Source organism: Sinohyriopsis cumingii, chromosome 15 (assembly GCF_028554795.1).
Source record: "Sinohyriopsis cumingii isolate HCF-2022 chromosome 15, ASM2855479v2, whole genome shotgun sequence".
Classification (NCBI taxonomy): domain Eukaryota; kingdom Metazoa; phylum Mollusca; class Bivalvia; order Unionida; family Unionidae; genus Sinohyriopsis; species Sinohyriopsis cumingii.
In genome coordinates, this window is record NC_142975.1 from 133,663,051 (window position 1) to 133,683,261 (window position 20,211).

General features: G+C 35.7%; 1 protein-coding gene across 1 annotated transcript in view; it reads left to right on the forward strand.

Moving 5' to 3' along the window:
• Positions 1-20,211, forward strand: part of LOC149782811 (Fanconi anemia group A protein-like) — a 293,000-nt gene that overhangs the window by 72,795 nt on the left and 199,994 nt on the right. Inside the window, exon 15 of the mRNA XM_089934328.1 lies at positions 6,948-6,998. Within this exon, the coding sequence (XP_089790454.1) occupies positions 6,948-6,998 (51 nt within the window). The remainder of the gene's footprint in view (positions 1-6,947; positions 6,999-20,211) is intronic.

The window sequence follows — 20,211 nt, forward strand, 5'->3', positions numbered from 1 at the left end:
AATGAAAATTACTGAGTCAAAACAAGTGATGTCGTGGAGCAGAAAGCCTGGTTCCTTGTAACCGTAGCTACACATGATGACTTGTTCTCAGTTACTTCCTTTATTAGGCTGAAAAAGGACTCTTTGAATCCAGACACATTAAAATGCATACTGGATGCTGTGGCTAGACATCTCTGCATGAAAGGGTCTTGAATGATCAGTCTACCCTCCAACTCCCCATTCTTCCTGGTCACCAAGAAATACAGGAAATTTTGAATCGATCACTTCCTGCTCAGCCAGTTTCTCTTGGAGAAATCCTTCAAGATGGAGACAACCTTTTCAGTCTGTAACACTCTTTGGCCATTCAACTGGGCCATCACCATCAACCATAGAAAGCTTATTTGCACATTTTAATTTTTTCCTCCACATCACAAATATCTCCATTTTTGTCCAGACCAGGAAGTTTTTGTATTCTGGGTTCAGCCATGTGAAATCTCTTCCACAACCAGAGTTTTCACTTGGATCATGGGAATGGTAGTGGCCTACTACCGAATTCACCAGTATTTCAATGAATGGCTGATTCAAAATGTCTAAGTTTGGTCCCTTCATCAGGATCTATTTTGCTCTTGGTCTACTGTAACTCATTTGCGTTACCCACCTCAAAAAGTTGGAATTTGTTCCACCTCAGGACATTGTTTATGTGGGTGTTAACCAAAATATGTTCAGTATCTACTGTCACGGGCCATCAAGATGCCATCTCAAACACACTTAATTTCTCTCAGGGCATGTAATCATTTAAGATTCACACCTTGCCAGTCCTAGTATTTTGAGATCCAGAGATCAGTCTCTTGCTCTCTTATGCCTTGATGGAATCTTTCTTGTGTTTTATTGTCTTTAACCTTGTCCTGTGTGAACCATTAAGTGACCATTAAGTGAAGCTTCCTTTCAAAACTTCTCACCCAGACTGTTTTCCTACTTGCTCTAGCTTCAAGATAAAGAAGTGAGATGCATGCCTTGTCTATTAACACTAGCTCTCTCTGGTTTATGGCTGGTTGCACCTTCTCATTATGGAGGGTGAGCATGCTAAAAGCGGGTTTCACCCTTCCATTAGGGAAGTAGAGCACTGTGACAGTGGTTATGCCCTCCTATTAAGGAGGTGGAGCATTGCATCTGTGGGTTGTGTGATCTCATTTTGGAGGATTATAACCGCAGCAATTGGTTGCTCCCTCCCATTAAAAAGGTTGAGCACGGCAACACATCTCATGTGTTTGTTTCTCTCTGGAACCCATTGTTACGGCACAACATATGGCTCAGAGAGACTTCCACCTCCTATAGATTGATCTCTCACTCTAAGGTGAGTCAGACTCAGTTTCTCTCTTTTTGATAAATTTCAGGAGAGCATTAGCCTATCAACCTAATTGACAAATTCAACTATATAATAACAAGGGATATTGTAGTGCTGCTATTAAAATGTAATTGTATTGTGGGGGGGAACTAATTTTAATTATGCAGTACTTATGTGCCTTTTTTGTCGAATGCTCTCCTCCCATCCTGCTCTGATGTCTTGCAGAATTGTCTCTAAGATGACAATGACAGATAATATCTAACTTATATGCCTGACCATGTGAAATAGAGTGGTGTGCAAAAAGTCATACTGACTTTTCTCCACTCTGTGGGAGGGGAGGATGTATTCACATTGAATGGACAGTGAATTTTCAGCACAGAGATAGGTTAGCTATGCAAAAGTTACAGGTAAGTATTGCATAATTAAAATTAGTTTTACCACTTCAAACAACTACATTTCAATAGAACATCTGTTTCTTAAGAGTCATTACATCAGAGAATGAATATGGTAACTGTTCATTAGTCACACTTGTTTCATGCCTGTTTAATTAAGTCTAGCCATTAGTTATTCCACAGAACAGCTATTGCTGACCAAAAATGTAAAAAGGGGAGTATCATGGGAAAAATTTGCAGCACTTCATGGGACACCTTACAGTGAGAAATGGTGCATCCTCTGAGAATTTCACTTGTATTTGACCTGGAAGCTTCAGAGAGCCCTCTCAGCAAAGAGCAAAAGAAGAAATGATGCATTTGATGGCCTTGGATGAATTTTTGTCCCTACATTCATCACAAATCTCCATTAATGGCTTGGAGTTAATGGGACTGTGTCCTCCCCGTTTTTGGGCAGTTGAGTAGGAGTAAGTCCCCCAGTATGCCCAAGTATGGCCATTGGGACTGTAAAACCAGACACATAAGATATTTTTCTGACATCGATGTTCCAAACTCCATCCCTTTATCCCATATGCTGCTGCACTGGCTGTCAACCAGCCTGTCCAGCAGGTTGTATCTTTAACTAGTTACCAGAGGTCCGTTACATAGGCATGCCATGCCTAATACTGGCTGGCTGAGTCTTATGTTGATCTATTGTATTGGTCCCCAATTTGCCACACAATTTATCCAGATGGTTTCTGAGCCAGCTGGCTATAGACCACCAGTCCAAGATACTTTTTTGCTAAGTGTACTGTTAGACAAGCTTAACATACTGGTTACCAGTTCCATGCTATGTGGATTCAAACAGGAAACTCTGAAACCCATTTTACCACTTTTTCTGTTGAGTTGTTTTCCTAGCTGGTTGTCTTTCTGTCCTCTCAGCACACTTTTCCAGCTGTCCTTACAGCTATCCAGCTGTCCCTGCGTCTGTATACTGCCTATGTCAGCTAAGATCAAAGAGAACTCCGATCATCTGTCTGACAAAATCTGTAATAGGGGCTATCTGAAGGCTTCCTTTTTGGAAAGAAAGCTACCATTTTCATTCTGGTCACACTGCTACCACATTCTCTTGGACATGAAAATTACTGAGTTAATGAATTTGGACAAAAACATTGAAGTGGTTACCATTGCAATCCCTTCTTCTTCAGCAGTCTTAGAATAACCTTTTTCTGTAAAAACAAATTGGTGATCCAAATTGTTTTGGTGATCCAAACTGTTTAGGAGGGACTTTCCATTTTGTTATCCAGTTCCCATGTCATTTTCATTTTCACCTTCCATTGATGCTGAAAGAAGCAGGCAGTGGAGAATCCAAAAGCTGACCTTTTTAATAAGACAGATTTTGCAAAATTACTTTTAAAATGGAGCAAATCAGTATTAAGACAGTTCTTAACATGACCAGTTTTTAAATTTAACATTACAATAATAAGAAAGATTTTGACTTTGCCAGTGTTGTAATTGTTTGTTACAGTCATAGGATAGATCTTCACAGTAACAGGACAGATCTTCATATCACCACTTTTGAAATGGATTATTACAGCAATAAGACAGATCTTCACATCACCACTTTTGAAATGGATTATTACAGCAATAAGACAGATCTTCACATCACCACTTTTGAAATGGATTATTACAGCAATAAGACAGATCTTCACATCACCACTTTTGAAATTGATTATTACAGCAATAAGACAGATCTTTGCATCACAACTTTTGAAATGGATTATTACAGCAATAAGACAGATCTTCACATCACCACTTTTGAAATGGATTATTACAGCAATAAGACAGATCTTCACATCACCACTTTTGAAATTAATTATTACAGCAATAAGACAGATCTTCACATCACCACTTTTGAAATTGATTATTACAGCAATAAGACAGATCTTCACATCACCACTTTTGAAATGGATTATTACAGCAATAAGACAGATCTTCACATCACCACTTTTGAAATGGATTATTACAGCAATAAGACAGATCTTCACATCACCACTTTTGAAATTAATTATTACAGCAATAAGACAGATCTTCACATCACCACTTTTGAAATGGATTATTACAGCAATAAGACAGATCTTCACATCACCACTTTTGAAATGGATTATTACAGCAATAAGACAGATCTTCACATCACCACTTTTGAAATGGATTATTACAGCAATAAGATCTTCACATCACCACTTTTGAAATGGATTATTACAGCAATAAGACAGATCTTCACATCACCACTTTTGAAATGGATTATTACAGCAATAAGACAGATCTTCACATCACCACTTTTGAAATTGATTATTACAGCAATAAGACAGATCTTTGCATCACAACTTTTGAAATGGATTATTACAGCAATAAGACAGATCTTCACATCACCACTTTTGAAATGGATTATTACAGCAATAAGACAGATCTTCACATCACCACTTTTGAAATTAATTATTACAGCAATAAGACAGATCTTCACATCACCACTTTTGAAATTGATTATTACAGCAATAAGACAGATCTTCACATCACCACTTTTGAAATGGATTATTACAGCAATAAGACAGATCTTCACATCACCACTTTTGAAATGGATTATTACAGCAATAAGACAGATCTTCACATCACCACTTTTGAAATTAATTATTACAGCAATAAGACAGATCTTCACATCACCACTTTTGAAATGGATTATTACAGCAATAAGACAGATCTTCACATCACCACTTTTGAAATGGATTATTACAGCAATAAGACAGATCTTCACATCACCACTTTTGAAATGGATTATTACAGCAATAAGACAGATCTTCACATCACAACTTTTGAAATTGATTATTACAGCAATAAGACAGATCTTTGCATCACCAATTTTGAAATGGATTATTACAGTAATTAGATCTTTACATTCGCTAGTTTTGAAATTATTGCATTAATATGGCAGATCATAGCATTGCCAGTTTTGAAATTGAGCATTACAGTAATGCGACAGATTTTGACATTGCCAGTGTTGTAATGGTGTATTAGTCATATGACAGATCTTGGCATCACCAGTTTTGAAACTGTTTTTCAGTAATAAGACAGATCTTGACATCAATAGTTTCAAAATGGAAATGGAGTATAAAAGTAAAGGATAAATTATGATATCATCAGTTTTTAAATGGAGTAATAGAGTACTAAGACAGATTTTCACATCGCAAGTTTTGAAATAGGATATTACAGTAATAGGACAGGTCTTGCCATTACCAGTTTTGAAATGTATTACTACAGTAATACAACAGAGCTTGACATCACCAGTTTTGGACACGAGTACACTGTATTACAGTAATTATTCAAAACTGAACATCACTAGTTTTGAATTGAGCATTGCAGTAATAAGATAAATATTGACATCACCAGTTTTTAAATGGAGTATTACAGTAATCAGATAAATTTGTCATGGCTAGTTTATAAATGGAACATTATATGTAATAAGACAGATCCTGACATCACCAGTTTTTAAATGGAGTATTACAGTAATCAGATAAATTTGTCATGGCTAGTTTATAAATGGAACATTATATGTAATAAGACAGATCCTGACATCACCAGTTACCAGTTTTTAAATGGAGTATTAAAGAAATAAGATAGGTTCAAATGTCAACAGTTTTGAAATGGAGTATTTTACTTATAAACATTACATAGTGTTATGTATATTTAATTTCATTGTTTGTCTGTTAGTTTTAATTTTTTTATATTTCATTACATGTTATTGTAATGTAACATTGTTTACTGGACTTGACAAGGCTTATTAGGACCATTTTAGGAGGTTATTTTCCAGAAAATGCTAATGAGACCTGAGGTCAAGCAGAGAACTATATTATCTTGTGATTGTGAAGACTTTAACATTTGTGCTATAACATCTAGTACTTTCAAGTTACATTATGTTGTGACCAGTTTGGGCTGAATTTTATTTTTTTCAAATTATTGAATCCAAGTGATTATTTTCTCTGGAAATACAATAGTGCTCTGACTAAATTCTTGGATAAAGACGTTCATTGGAATTTATACTGAATTCAAACCTGGAATAGTATTTCTTTGATTCAGCAAGAGACTTTTGACACATCAGCACTTCACTGACCATAACAGACACATCATTGCCTTCAGTTTTGGACTGGAACTCAGTTTCATTCAGGGCTTTTTATTACTAGGACTTGTATTTGAATTCTTGGATTACAATTTGGATTTAATTCGCAATACTGTAAGTTCTTTTTTTCTCATGTTTCACTTTGTATTCTAGGGCAATAAGTTATTTGTTAAATTTTACAAAGCTTGTTGCTTCACACTTTTCTGTTACTTATGTTAAGAGCATAAACTCGCAACAATAGCCAGTTTTGATTATAACAGTAAGAAGAAGGATCTTGACATCACTTTTGAAAAGGATCATTTTAATAATAAGACAGATTTTGATGGATCTAGGCATTGCCAATTTTGATTAAGATTATTATTTGCATCATTAGTTTTTAAATTTAGCATTACTGTAATATATTGATTATGACTTTACCAGTTTTGAATTGGAGTATTGCAATAATAATATAGATCATGACATTGCCAGTTTTGTAATGAAGTATCACAGTGCTGACATATTTTGACATTGCCAGTTTTGTAATGAAGTATCACAGTGCTGACATATTTTGACATTGCCAGTTTTGTAATGAAGTATCACAGTGCTGACATATTTTGACATTGCCAGTTTTGTAATGAAGTATTACAGTGCTGACATATTTTGACATTGCCAGTTTTGTAATGAAGTATTACAGTGCTGACATATTTTGACATTGCCAGTTTTGTAATGAAGTATTATAGTGCTGACAGATTTTGATGTTGCCAGTTTTGAAATAGAGCATTACAGTAATAAGATGTTTTTTTGTACATTGCCAGTTTTTAAATGGACTATTAGTTTATAAGATGTAATTTTGATGTTTCCAGTTGTGAAAAAGAGTGACATCAAGTTTTTAAATGAATTATTACAATAAGACAATCACAGATTTTGAAATGGAGTATTGCAGTAATAAGACAGACTTGACATCAACAGATTTTAATTTGAGTATTATTGTAAGAAGACAGGCCTGGACATTGCCAGTTTTGAAATTAATTATTACAATAATAAGACAAATCTGGACATCACCATCTTAGACATGTGTAGCATAATGGAATTATTTCTCTTTCAGGAGTCACTGGACATTGATGGACAGTGTGATGATAGTAGCAACTCAGATAAGGTTAGTACATGGCTTCAAACTGTCTTTTAAAACTTGTTTAACAAATCATTCTTAATTTTAATTATGTTGTTGTTGTTGTTGTTCTAGGGTTTAGTACCATTTTTCAGCACAAGATAGGCTATACATGGTGGCCAGTATAACTGGTGGAGGAAGAACCCTGGAAAACCCAGGGAAGAACCACTGACCCACAAGAATCTACTGGCAGGCTTTCCCACGTATCCATGATAGCCGAGCCTTGGACTCGAACCCACGCAGACAGAGGTGAGATGGCAGTGATCTGGAACGGAGAGCACTTTAGACCACTCGGCCACTCAGGGCCCCTTTAATTATGTATTTATATGTACCTTTTGATTCTTGATTTGTCTTTTTATCTTTGGCTTTCATCTTTGATTTTCTTTCACACTATTGTTATTCTGAAAGTTTAAATGCAAACAAATTTAGAAACTTAAGGTAATAAAATAGCACAGACTGAGCTTAAGTTTAGCAACCCCAGTCATTTTCCTGATATTGAAATAACTGCAAATACTTTATTTCTTCATATAGATCTGTTTCACAGCATTCCAGAACAGTTTAATTTTTTAAAATATCTCTGTTAGAAAAAAGTTATGCAACTTTTAAGTTCCGAAATGTTTACAAATTTCTATAATTTGTGTCTTATATAAATGTATTCAGATTATGTGGCAGTCATGGAACTAAAGTAAAATGTTCTTTCCATGAAAAATGTTATAACTTTCTTTATTGTTGAGATATTATTATGAAATTTGATATTCTGATTGCATTTTTCCTGCCAGATTCATTGATCTCATTAAATCTCGCATCCGACTTCAGTATTTTCATTTATAAATGCAAAGCATATAAACATTTTGCAATTTTTATGACATTTAAACACAACAAAACACAGATCCAGTTAAGTTTTTATTTATAATTATACTGTTTGCCTAGGAGGACTATCTGCTGCTACTTATGAAACTGTTTTGGTTCATTCTGTCAATGAGTGATTCAGCGGCTACTGAATGGCACAATGTGTTTGTACAGAGGTCACAGCTGGTCTGTGAAACTCCCTGAGAGAATGTTATGGATAACCCTTGAGTAAAGTTTCTTCGGTGGAAAATGAAGGAGCCCAGCGAAGACTCGGCTGTCCAACGAAGGTTGGGATAACAGTGGCAACTGTGTGGACTTCACTCAGTGGTTTAGTTTGAATACACCATATAGTGCTGACATTAGATTCTTGGGTGAATAAACAGAATGGAATGAAGTGAATGCCCAAAGAAAACATATGTGTAGCACGAATGGAATAGTGGGGAAGCCTTCAGTGTTCAATGAAGAAAAAGAGGGGAAAAAAATATGTTTATACAACATCAGTATATCAACAATAATGTAAAAGAAAGGTATACATGCATATAGCAACGTGTCTATGAATTATGATAAAATGTCAAGAATGTCCCGGAGTGGTTCCATGCGTGTCTTTGAATATGGCAAAGATGAACTATGGGAATTTGAGAATGGAAACGACTAAGTTATCACATCCAATTCAGAGAGAAGCAAGATGATCACATCCATGAAATGGGCAGAAGAATACCATGAGAATGCAATAACACCTCCAGGAATAAAGAAACTGAATGCATGTATGGTTATGAAAATATGGATATGCACAAGTGCCACACAAAGAACACTGGTATCACATGCGTGCAGAACTCCACACGTAATGGATAGGCACAAGTGCCACACAAATAACACTGGTATCACATGCGTGCAGAACTCCCAACACAATGAATACAGAAACACAATGAACGACTATGAAAACTGGAACCCCAGCAATTACATCACATGGTACAGTGGCGATGAACTGGATCCGGAAACACACAGCCAGGATGGAAAAACAGTGTCAATGTGAGACCTTCTATCCCTGTATGTTGAATGTAGCATGATCATGATCACTGTGTATTACTATCCACATCCATTGCCATGGCCTTCTGTGCTGCCCGAATAGTACCCAGGAGTGTGCGAATGTATCTTTTGTAACAATCTGAAGACCACTGGCCCAGAACTTTGATCATATGATCTTCCATCCGGGCCACTGCCGTTAAAGTAGCTGCACCTATACGGAATGAATGGCCACTATACTGGGAAGTGTCCAGTCCCATCTTACAGTAGACAAGTCGCATATGATTAAGGAACACAACTCTTGATAATGCTTGACCTGTAGCCATAATGAAAAGTGGGGTATATAGCTGAGGTGATGAACGTCTCCTGAATTGCATGAAAGTCTTCAGAGCAGAATATGGACATATAGCATGACCCATGGCATGTAACTGGATGGTCACACCCCTACAGAAGGGGTCAGTTTTTGATGATTTTAACTTCAGGAAAGCAGTTTTTAGGTGGAAGTGCACATCGCCCACACAGAAATGAATGGTTGGATCGAAGGAATCCCGAATAGTGAATTCCCCACATCTCAGAAATACGAAGAAAGCAACTATGCAGACAGTCAACAACAACAAATCTGTGTGTGGGTCAAATACTTCTCCTCGCAGAATTGTACAAATGCTTGTCAGGATATTGTATGTAATAGGCATGAGTAGTTTTGCAGACGAAAATTGTTTTTTTTTTTGTGGCAAGATGCGGCATATTATTTCTGTCTGTGGTGAATGGCAATTGCATACCAGCCTGCATGGACTTGAACCTAATGCCTCAGAAGTAAAATTTTATTGTTGAATGCTTCAAGCTGAGGGCTCTTGCGCAATGTGTCACAAAGTAGATTAAGGTGTTCTCCGTAATATCTGGCAAAAATTGCATGTTTGAGGCAAAGCCACACATCAGCATGAAGGTCCTAAAAATGTTGAATGCAGTGTTGTAGGCGATTTGTGTAACAGGGCTTAAAGCCTGGTTCCTTAACAAGTTTATCTCTTTATCCAGGGCCATAAGACTGCCAAGGGTGGGGGGCATTTGCAGGGTTGTAGATCTGCATCCAGAGCCATTGTATGAAATTTCTGAAATTGAAGGCGGGACAAGGCATTAGCTTTAGTATTGATAATTCCCGGAATGTGTTTGGCAGAAAAATGAAGGTTACAAGAAGCCGCACACCATGTAAGTTTACGCATTAATTTCATTATATGCATACATTTTGATCTCCTCTTTTGAAGTATATTCACTGTGGCCATATTATCGCATATAAATATTATGCGTTTGCCTGTCCATTCTGCACCCCAAATAATGGCAGCCACAACAGTAGGATACAACTCCCTGAATGCCATAGAGAAATCATCCTCCACAGAAAAAAGCACTTGAAGATCATTTGACTATGCAGCTGCAAACCAGTGAGTTTTGAAATAACCCCCATACCCTACTTTGGATGAAGCATCTGTGCATAATTCAAAATCATCCAATGTAGTGGACTGATTATCAAGAAACACAGAAACTCCATTCCATTAAACTAAAATTTGGTGCAACATGTATAGTTCCTCTCTGCAATTTGCATCCAAGTGTATGTAATGATCGAGTTCCCTGACTTTGATAGATAGTCATATGAGATATGACACAAACGCACACCCCAGTAGGATAACACGAGTAGCAAAATTAAAGTGGCCCAGTAACTGGAGCAGTTCTCGCTTGCAGACACTTCATTTGTTAAGAAATTGTTTAATGTAGTTCACAATACGATCCACTTTATTCTGCGGTAAACATGCCTGCATTTGCTCCGAGTCCAGAATTATTCCCAAATATTCTATAACTGTACACGGGCCAGTGGTCTTGCTTGGAGCTGTAGGAATCTTCAGTCTGTTGAAAATAAGAGTCAACAAAGCCATCGTTCTCTCACCACATGCAGAAGGAGGATCTATTGTAAGAAAATCATCAAGGAGGTGCAAGATATGTCAGTACCATAATTATGTTTTGCTATCCAACAAATCGCCTGAGATAAAGTATCAAATAATTTTGGACTTGAACGTGACCTGAAAGGGAGGCGAACACAAACATAATAATTTCCTCTCCATTTTATGCAGAACAATTGCCATTGTGAAGGTACAATGGGAATCTGTTTGAAAGCGTCTGAAATGTCAGTTTTGCACATAATAGCTCCCTTACCATAACTCTGAATAATTCAAATGGCATCATCTATCTTGATGTAGCTTAGGGATCATCTATCCTTGTCAATAAGTTCATTGACACATGATCGCCATGGGGAGAGGACAGGTCAGTGATAAGTCTCTTTTTTGAATATTTTCCTTCTGTGATGCTGATAGGACTGACTTTATATTCTTGATATGGTGGAGATGGGAAAGGGCCAAGCATGAAACCTTTGGCACATTCCTTTGCCAATAACTGATCCACAGTATATGGTTGTTTAAAAGCAGAAAGCAAGTTTTTGCACTCTTTTGTAGGCAAGTGAGTTTTTTGCATTATAGTGTCGAAACTGTGTTTCAGACTGGAAGACAAATATAGAATGAACTCACTTAGACTGAGACGCTTAAGTAATCAAAGATCATTCTTCCCAGCCTTGTCATCCTGATTTGATAGATCCGATTCAAAGTGTGGTAGCAAAAGAGTAGCAAGATTGACGTGCTTACCCTCGAGAATCTGCTTCTGCTGACTTTCAGATACCATGTTGATTGCTGGTAGTATTTCTGGTGAAACTCCATGGGACTGCATCAGCTGATCGAGCAACGATGCAGGCTGGGCTACTGGCAGTGACCAGAGATGTGTAGAGCCGCTTAAGAATAACTCCGAAGAAGGCACCTGTTGTTGTGCCATGGTGTTGGTAATGGAATTATTTCGGTCAGCGATAGAATGCTGAATGGAGTGGATTGAGGTCATCATATTGGCTGGAGACAGCGTGTTTTCAGCAATGGTGGCCATGTTGGAAGTAGCCCCTACTTCCAGAATACTACATTGTATTGCTGTTATTGCTTCATTGGATCCCTCTGCTGCATTAGCATGAACAACTGTCGTACTACAGCGACTTCGACGTGGATTTAGCTGTGAAATGAGGGATGCTGCTTCTTCTTCCGACTGACGTATGCTGGGTTGCGCGTGAGGTGGGCTGTCCCTCGATTGTCTCGGTAAATGATCAGTAGGCCGTGAACTCATGGAAGGTGCATTATCCATGTATAGCTGTCTCAATGCATGCTTCACGAGAACAGAAGACACCTTAATGCCTATAGATTCTAGTTTCCGCTTTAAATAAAGAGTAGTCCAGTTGAACGGATTGTCCAAGTCATATGGGACTGACCTCTGTCTTGCAGAGCATGATGCCATTGTTTGTAAACAAAGTAAACTCCCGGAGGGTCCAGTGAATAGCAATTAAACACCTGATGAAATCCTGGAATAGGAAGATAAAGATAAAATAGGAATTATAGATCTGGTAAGAAAAGAATGTGCTGTTGAAAGTTAGTGAAAGATGCAAACACACAGAAAATTTGTAATAGTTTTTCGACCGAAATATGTGTACTGTCGCTATCAGCTCCAAACTAGAACAGTTGAAACAAAGGATGCTGCATGTGACAGCTGTGACTGTTTTGATTGGCTGGTAAGTGATGTATTAATACATCCTGTGCATATTAATGTGGACTATTTGCAAGAATGGTAGTGAGTGGTCACCTATTGCTGTGCACAAACTATGCTTAAGTAAGCACTTTAGTGACAATTTAACTTTAATACAAATATATCACATTAGTAATAGTTCTTGTGTACATAAAACAAATTGTAAAAAAAAATGCAATGCTTATTCATAATTGTCGTTGAAACAATGTTGCAAGACCTATTTTCATTAATAGGATTCAAGTTGGTTTCATCTTCTAAATCCTGAGATGTTATATTTAGCTCCTTGCAGAATGGACCAGGGAATGCTGCCATCTTTCACTTAGAACTAATGTTTCAATATCATATACGTGCAAAATAATTTATCACTTTCAGACTTTGTATTTTTTTGTTTTGTATTTTGAAAGCATTAATTGATCCTATCAAATGTTATCAATACATTGGGAATTTAAGAACCCACTTTAAGTGTGCTTGTAGTTGCTTTGCTACGTTTGTCAAAGTCAACAAAAAAAATTTTCATACCGAAACTTTGCATTTGTCTGATAGTGATGCGATTTTTTATCATTTTTCATCAATGTCCCATTAAAAAATTTAAACAAATGCATTAACACAATGAATATAAAAGGTTGAACATATTTTAAAACCGATGACTGTTTGTTAGTTCAGATATTTACAGCATCGACAATTTGAACAAAATTCTTCACTTTGTATGTTCGTACAGTATACTGTTTAAACTGTACAACAAGTGTTAATATAACCCACATTTCGTAACAAAGAAGAGAGGTGTCACATGACCACGGCATGATCAGCACTTACTTTCAATGACACGTGAAATCTGTTACTTTTGATGATTATAAAGTAATAATTCCATTAATATAGTGTAAAATATAAAAAGAAAACATGCGCATTATAGATAATTTGATTAGCTTTCACATTATATAAAATGTGTTGCAATCCGATGACATGTATTGCTGCTGCAATGAAAATTCAACACTTGGACAACAGTTTCATCAGATTCCCAGGTAAACTGTCATCTTGTTATGCTGGGGTTACTATTAAATTATAGTCTCCTTCTTTATTTTTCATAATTCTAGTTCAGGGAATGCTTTTAATTAACACTCAGTGAAATAGGTGATCAGTTATGAGTCAATAGAAAATATGGCTTTTGAAGACCAGAAGAGCTTTAATATGATGGTAATTCACCTGTAAAGTCTTTTGTCTGTTGGCACTAGCATTTGTTTCTCCTAGACTAATTGGGGTCATGTAATTCAGTTACATGGTTTCATCTGTAGGGCTGGTGCTAGCAGGGCATGTCTCATTGAGAGAGTCTTGTTAAATTTCATTGTAATGTAGCATAGTACTATAGGTATGTAAACTTGATTTGTAAAAGTAGAGCATACTGTATACTCAATTATAAGTCGACTTGACTATAAGGGCTGTTTCAGTAAAACATATATCTCCCCGGGGATGGCATCTGTAGGAGGTTGTTTTTCAAACTATTTTGATTCTGACAGTGGATGATTGGTTAGGAAAATCACTTCTGTTGTTGGTTGTTTTAACAAAATGAGAAATCGCTGGTGGGATTGTCAATCGCATCTGACCCCATTTAAGCAGTCTAATGTGAACAAAACATTGGGACAGAAATGATGTCAGTACATGAGAGTGCATCAAATTTGTACAAATTCACATACCTTTAAAACTGTGATATGTGTTCCGCAAATTATGTCAACGTCACGGATATAAAACATGTTTTGCACAGTATTCACTTTTTTCATTAAACTTTTAACTTTAAAAGTGCATGCTGCAACATAATTCACACTGCCAGTAGTGGTCTTGTAGCAATTGATGCAACATCCAGTTTCAGGAAAGCAAATGTTAAAATAGCTGGATACTTCAGTTCAACATAAATGGCTGTTACACTAAATTTGATTGGTTCATTGGGCCCTGAAACAAGCATTTTATGGTAGTTTTAATCTTACTCTTATCATGGAAGTTTTACAAATAAGGGCCACACAGGAAACCAAAATGGCTGAGTTACAACAGGGTTTGTCTTCAGATGACGTTTTCAGTCGGCAAATACTTTCTGGTGATAGCTATGGTGACAATGAATTTCATGTATATCAGTCTGTTGGACATTGGGAAAATGTTACTGGAAATACCAGGGTGTGATTTTGAGCCTGAAATTGAAGTTGAGTGTGAGTCTGATGTCTTGGATGGACAGCATACCGGTTAGGCCTAACCTACTATGCAATGTTATTTCAAAAACAACAATCCTAAGTATGGGAAATTTAAAAGTTCAGTGCAATTTTATTTATTTTTTTCTCCAAACATTCAGCTCTGAGAGATTTTATGCTAATCAAAAATGAGTGTTCAGATAAACTGAATAAATAAGGATTTAACAAATTAAAAAGAGCATATTTATTCAAGATACCCATGTCTGAAGAAGCAGACTATAGGAATGATGGACTTATTAAACCTTAATATAGCATTATGGAAGAGAAAAAAAACATCTGGCATAAGAGGCAGCAAAGCACTGATTCAAGGAAGGAATTTTGCTAGAGTTATTGTTAGTGAAAATTTTTATTTTTGGAACAGAGATATCCAAGAGAGAATACCCATGGGGCCATACCAGTGAGATGTTGAAAATTGCACAACCATAAAGAACAGTAACTTGTTCAAGCTAGTTATGCATATGCATTTCAGACAGCAGGCAATGAAAGGAGTTCTCAGCACAAAATAATATTCATACACAGAGGAGGAGGATCTTATTAAATTCAGAAACAATCAACAGATTAATGCTCATAGGGATCATCGGAGAATCCCCATACAACATAATTAAGTTTGTGTAGATCTCTAGCTGGAAGAACCATTATGGCAACAAAAGAATGACGAGACAAACTTTCATATCATGCAGATGTATTACCAAATGAAGCACATGCTCGCTATGTGCAAAAATTTAATGATATTAAACATAAGGGATTGACTGATTTGTCAAGTCAAAGCAAGATGGGTACAGTTTGTCCTGTTTGTGTTTGGTTATTCCTATGTATATTTTGATCATGGTGATATTTTCTGCTGCATACCTTTTAACAGTTAGTTGCAAGCAATATTTATTTTTATATATTACAAATTGGATTACTGTTATCTAGTACACAACATTTTGAAGCAGTTTCATTAACTAATGATGAAATTGATGAAAAAAGACTAGATGTCATTCTGGTATATGGATATGGATTCTTTACTACACTACTAATCTGTTCGTCCTGATTCTTTTGTACCATCTTCTTCAGTTTTACTAATGACAATACTTTTAATAAAATTGTTACTTCTGTTTTCTTGCAATCTCAGTATTTGTGATCATGTATTATTGTCAACAGGTAAAATGTACTTAGTTTTGTTATAAAATCTAGAACTATTAATTTAACAAGGGAGTAATGTAAAAAAAGATGGGTCAACTTCTTGTGTGCAGAAATTATTGCCATATTACAGATTGTTGTTAGAAACAACAGAATAGTTGTATGAGATGTATTTTGCAAAGCTGTTGAACCAGCACTTGTATTGTCACCACATACTCCATTTAAATAATATCATTATTTCTGTATATTCCTATCAACATTTTCTTAGTGGTATTAATTTCCTGATTTGATGTTGTTTGTTTATTATGCAATTTTTACATATCAAGAATTATCACAGTATCATTAAAATACAATGTAATCTGCACCTAATTGAGTTGTTGGAGAAGAAATTCATTTTTTAACCCAAAAATCACTGAACCTGTGAGTTCTGGCATTAAAGTCTCACATTAAATAACATTTGAAGTAGCCACGATATTAATTTAGGATGCAACTGTACTAATTTCACCTTTGGTACATTCAGATCTTGAATGTGATAGAGGAACATGACTCCAAATTAAACACATCAGTTTTAGAACCTGGTCATTGACTATGAATCAAGTATATAATCCGAGTCCAACTGAACTGTTAGAAATTTTTTAATTCTTTTGACAACAGTAATTAGCTCTCAGATATGGAGTAAGCCTATGGTCTTTCCTGACCACCACATCCATGTGACCATGCCCAATGACATCACAGTAATAATTGCTATACAACTAGACTTGACATCTCTTTGAGTATTTTGATTTTATTATAGCCTTAACAGAGTGAAACAGTAAGAAAGAGTGACAGATATTTAAGTGTTAGGGAAATACTGAACAATGGCTATTTCTCCTGCCACCACCTCCTCATCGGAGATCACACACACACAAAACTTAGATTAAATCCTTAAATCCTGGCAGCATCCCTGCAGGGGAGATAACTTGACCATTTTATTTGACTGTATTGGTCTCTGGTTATTCCATGGTATTTCTGTTACTTGAACATTACCTTACAGTTTGTTCAGTCAGCATGGTCGAAAAGGGCATATAACCATTGAGAGTTGTTGAAGGACTCACATCACTACAGGTATAAAAGAATGAGAACCATACTATAAATCAGTGAAGATAAAATAGAGTATATATGGGTTTGACTGTCCTAGATTGGTTGATAATGAAAGTAAGATTTTAGTAAAAAGAATCTTTTGAGAGCTTGTCCTACTTGTAACTGAAAAAAGTCAGGGACATTGTTTTATTAAGATAATTTCTGTTCCTTTAAAGACCTGAGATTGGAAGGCTTGTTACTGAAATCAGCACCTGACTCTTTGGTGTAGTATTGAAAGCACGCATTTCAAACTTATGTAGATCCAGAAAATGGCGCGGCTGTTATGGTTTTCTTTTCACAAAAGCTGTCATTATAGATGTGTCTATACTGATACAAATTTAATTATGAGCACTCAGAAATTTTAAGTTATTGAAGTTTAATATCATGGTGTTTGCACAGGTTTACAATGGGAACTGAATTAGTACAGCGAGTCCTGAACTGTTTGAGTTTTGTGCAGAAACATGGAATCCAAGCAGAATACATCCAAAAATGTATAGGTTTTCTATCTTGGATTTAGTCTCCCCATTGCATTTTACATTGATATACGTATTCACAAACAAGTAGTAGGAAAAGTAAGTGACAGATTTTGATACATATAATAAACAATATAATAAACAAGACAAACAGTATGTGGTGGGGCAAGATGATAATAACAGGCTGGAATGGAGAAGTATAATAACAACAATAACGAGTAGAAGTATGCCTCTTGTTTGATGTGTGCAACATTTATTTTCTCAGCTTCAGTAAGAAATGACATCAAAGGGAAGACAATAAAAGGTGTACATTTAACTAAACCAATGTTAATTTAGCTACTTAAAAGATGTATAGTATCGATTTTAACCTTCTGGTTATATCTGTTCTGGTCTGTTCCTGTCCATTCTGGTGATTATGTCCACTGAATCATTATGGTTGGAAACAAATTTGGCAAATTTGGCAGATTTAAAGATTGAAAAATCTGTTGGCAGATTATGATTATTCACTGTACTTCTGCCTAAGAGATGTGAATAGTTTCATTTCTTGACTTGTTGATTCTGGTTCTTGCTCAGTTCAAATGCTTCATTGAAAAACATTGATGCATTTTCCCACTTTGTTAAAAATATGTATTACACATGCAGATCTCCAGATATCAGTCATTGTAGCTTGAATAAGTTATAACAGTTCTGGTTGGAACAATGGACATTTAGAGAAACTTTAAATGAGCTAAATTGTAAACTTTTCGGCAGCATGTGATGTAGGATTGCTCAAGACTTCTCCATCTCATATGCTCACCATGCAGGATTCCCATACTACCTGGAAATCGGGAAAAGTCCTTGAATTTTGAAAATATTGATGAATGTTGGGAAAAACTAGAATTTCCTGCCACCACTTGATGTCCAAAACAATGACATAACTGAGTGGTAACTGAACTTATCGCCAGTTAAATTTGATAACTTCTGACCAGAATATTTGGTGGTTGCAATATTGATCATTTGGATCATTTTGGTGCTTTCCATAAAAATATTTGTTGAGTCAGTCCAGACTCTTGAGTGCATTAGATTCGTGTAGTAGATTTTTTCCACAGACTGCTTGATATCTTTATTTTTCTGTACTTGGAATGTATGAAAACCAGTCTAGCATGACAAGAGGCCAACATTGTGGTGGCAAAGCATAACTGCTTACCAGGTGGCCTTTGTTAAATTCTTTGTTAAATCGAGTCATACCTGCATGAAATCGATATGAAAATTATTTATTTTCTCAGAAATTAAGAGTATTGAAATCCTTATGTCTTTAACCTGCTAAAGACAAGATAAAACTACAGTGTACATGAAATTTGACCTGATACTTGGATTTGCATTGCTAGTCACAAATGTAAACAAATATCAAAACCCACATTTTCAAATGTTGGAGAAAAAAATATAACATTAAGTAAAAGTTGTATACAGATTGTAATAAAAATACAAAAACACAAGAGCACAAAATTCTCTATATTTATTTCGTGAACAACTGGGGTTTCATATCTACCATGTTGACATGCTTTCTGCTTGATGAATCTGATTAGCCAGATTGCTGCAACAGTGACAGGTTTCTTGTCGCTGTTCTCCAAATAAATACATTGAGAATTATGTTTTTTCTGGTTCATCTATGCAGTAGTTTGGTCTGGTCTGACAGCGGATGTAAGACATAACAATTATAATACTTGCCATTTCTGAGAAAATAAATCATTTCCTAATGTTTTCATGCAGGTATAAATCATTAGAACATCGTTTAAGTTTTCTAGGCCCGCTGGTAAGCAACTACCATATGCTGCTACCACATGGTGGCAACAAATTCTAAATTTTTGATATGCAATTGCTCTGACCAAACACCACAACCTAAATGATCAATTGTGAAAAATGGGTTGGAATATTCGTTGGAAACAGATTAGAAAATGGACTCATATTCATTTTAAGCCAAATTTTTTGTCCAAAGTGTAGAATCTCTGAGCTGAACTTTGGTACAAAACTATTACACAGTGACATGTAGCTTGAAACATTGATTTTCGATCTTAAATAGAACGCAGGAGAAATGGTAAATTGTCATCCTTTGTATTATATATTAAAAAACGGTATGAACCCCTGTATCAATACAGGTTTGGGGACTGCTTTATCGAAATACAAGAAGACCAGTTGATTTTACAGGAAATTTAGTCATTGTTTATGCAAACAATATATAAATTTTGAAGGTCTTTTGTCAACATTTAAATCAACCCTTCTGTAAATGTCTTTAAATGATGGAAATTTTAACCATATCGTCTTAAGGAGTTTAGGTTGTTTGAAAAATCTTGTTTCGGATTTTATAGGTACAGTTTTGTTCAGGCTTAAACTTTTTTCATTACAAGATTCTAATACTTTAATTTAGCTTTTCTTACTGTGATAGGAAAAGTTTAATTCGTATAACATGCATATATATTGCTATAGAATTCTTTAGAATTAAAGGTTTGAAAGGAAACAAAACTAATTTATGTTCATTATGTTGTTTCCACATGATTCAGGTCAGCAGAGCAAAATTAGAAATTTTATTCTGTACATTCAAATGAGTTTACAGCCAAATTATTGGAATATAGTCAAACTTGTTTTGCGTGATACATTTTTGGTTTTGTACATGATCATCTTTTCTGACTTAGATGTGTTGGAGAGTCTTGAAAGAGAAACATCTTTAGATTTAAAAAATGCATATTTTATAAT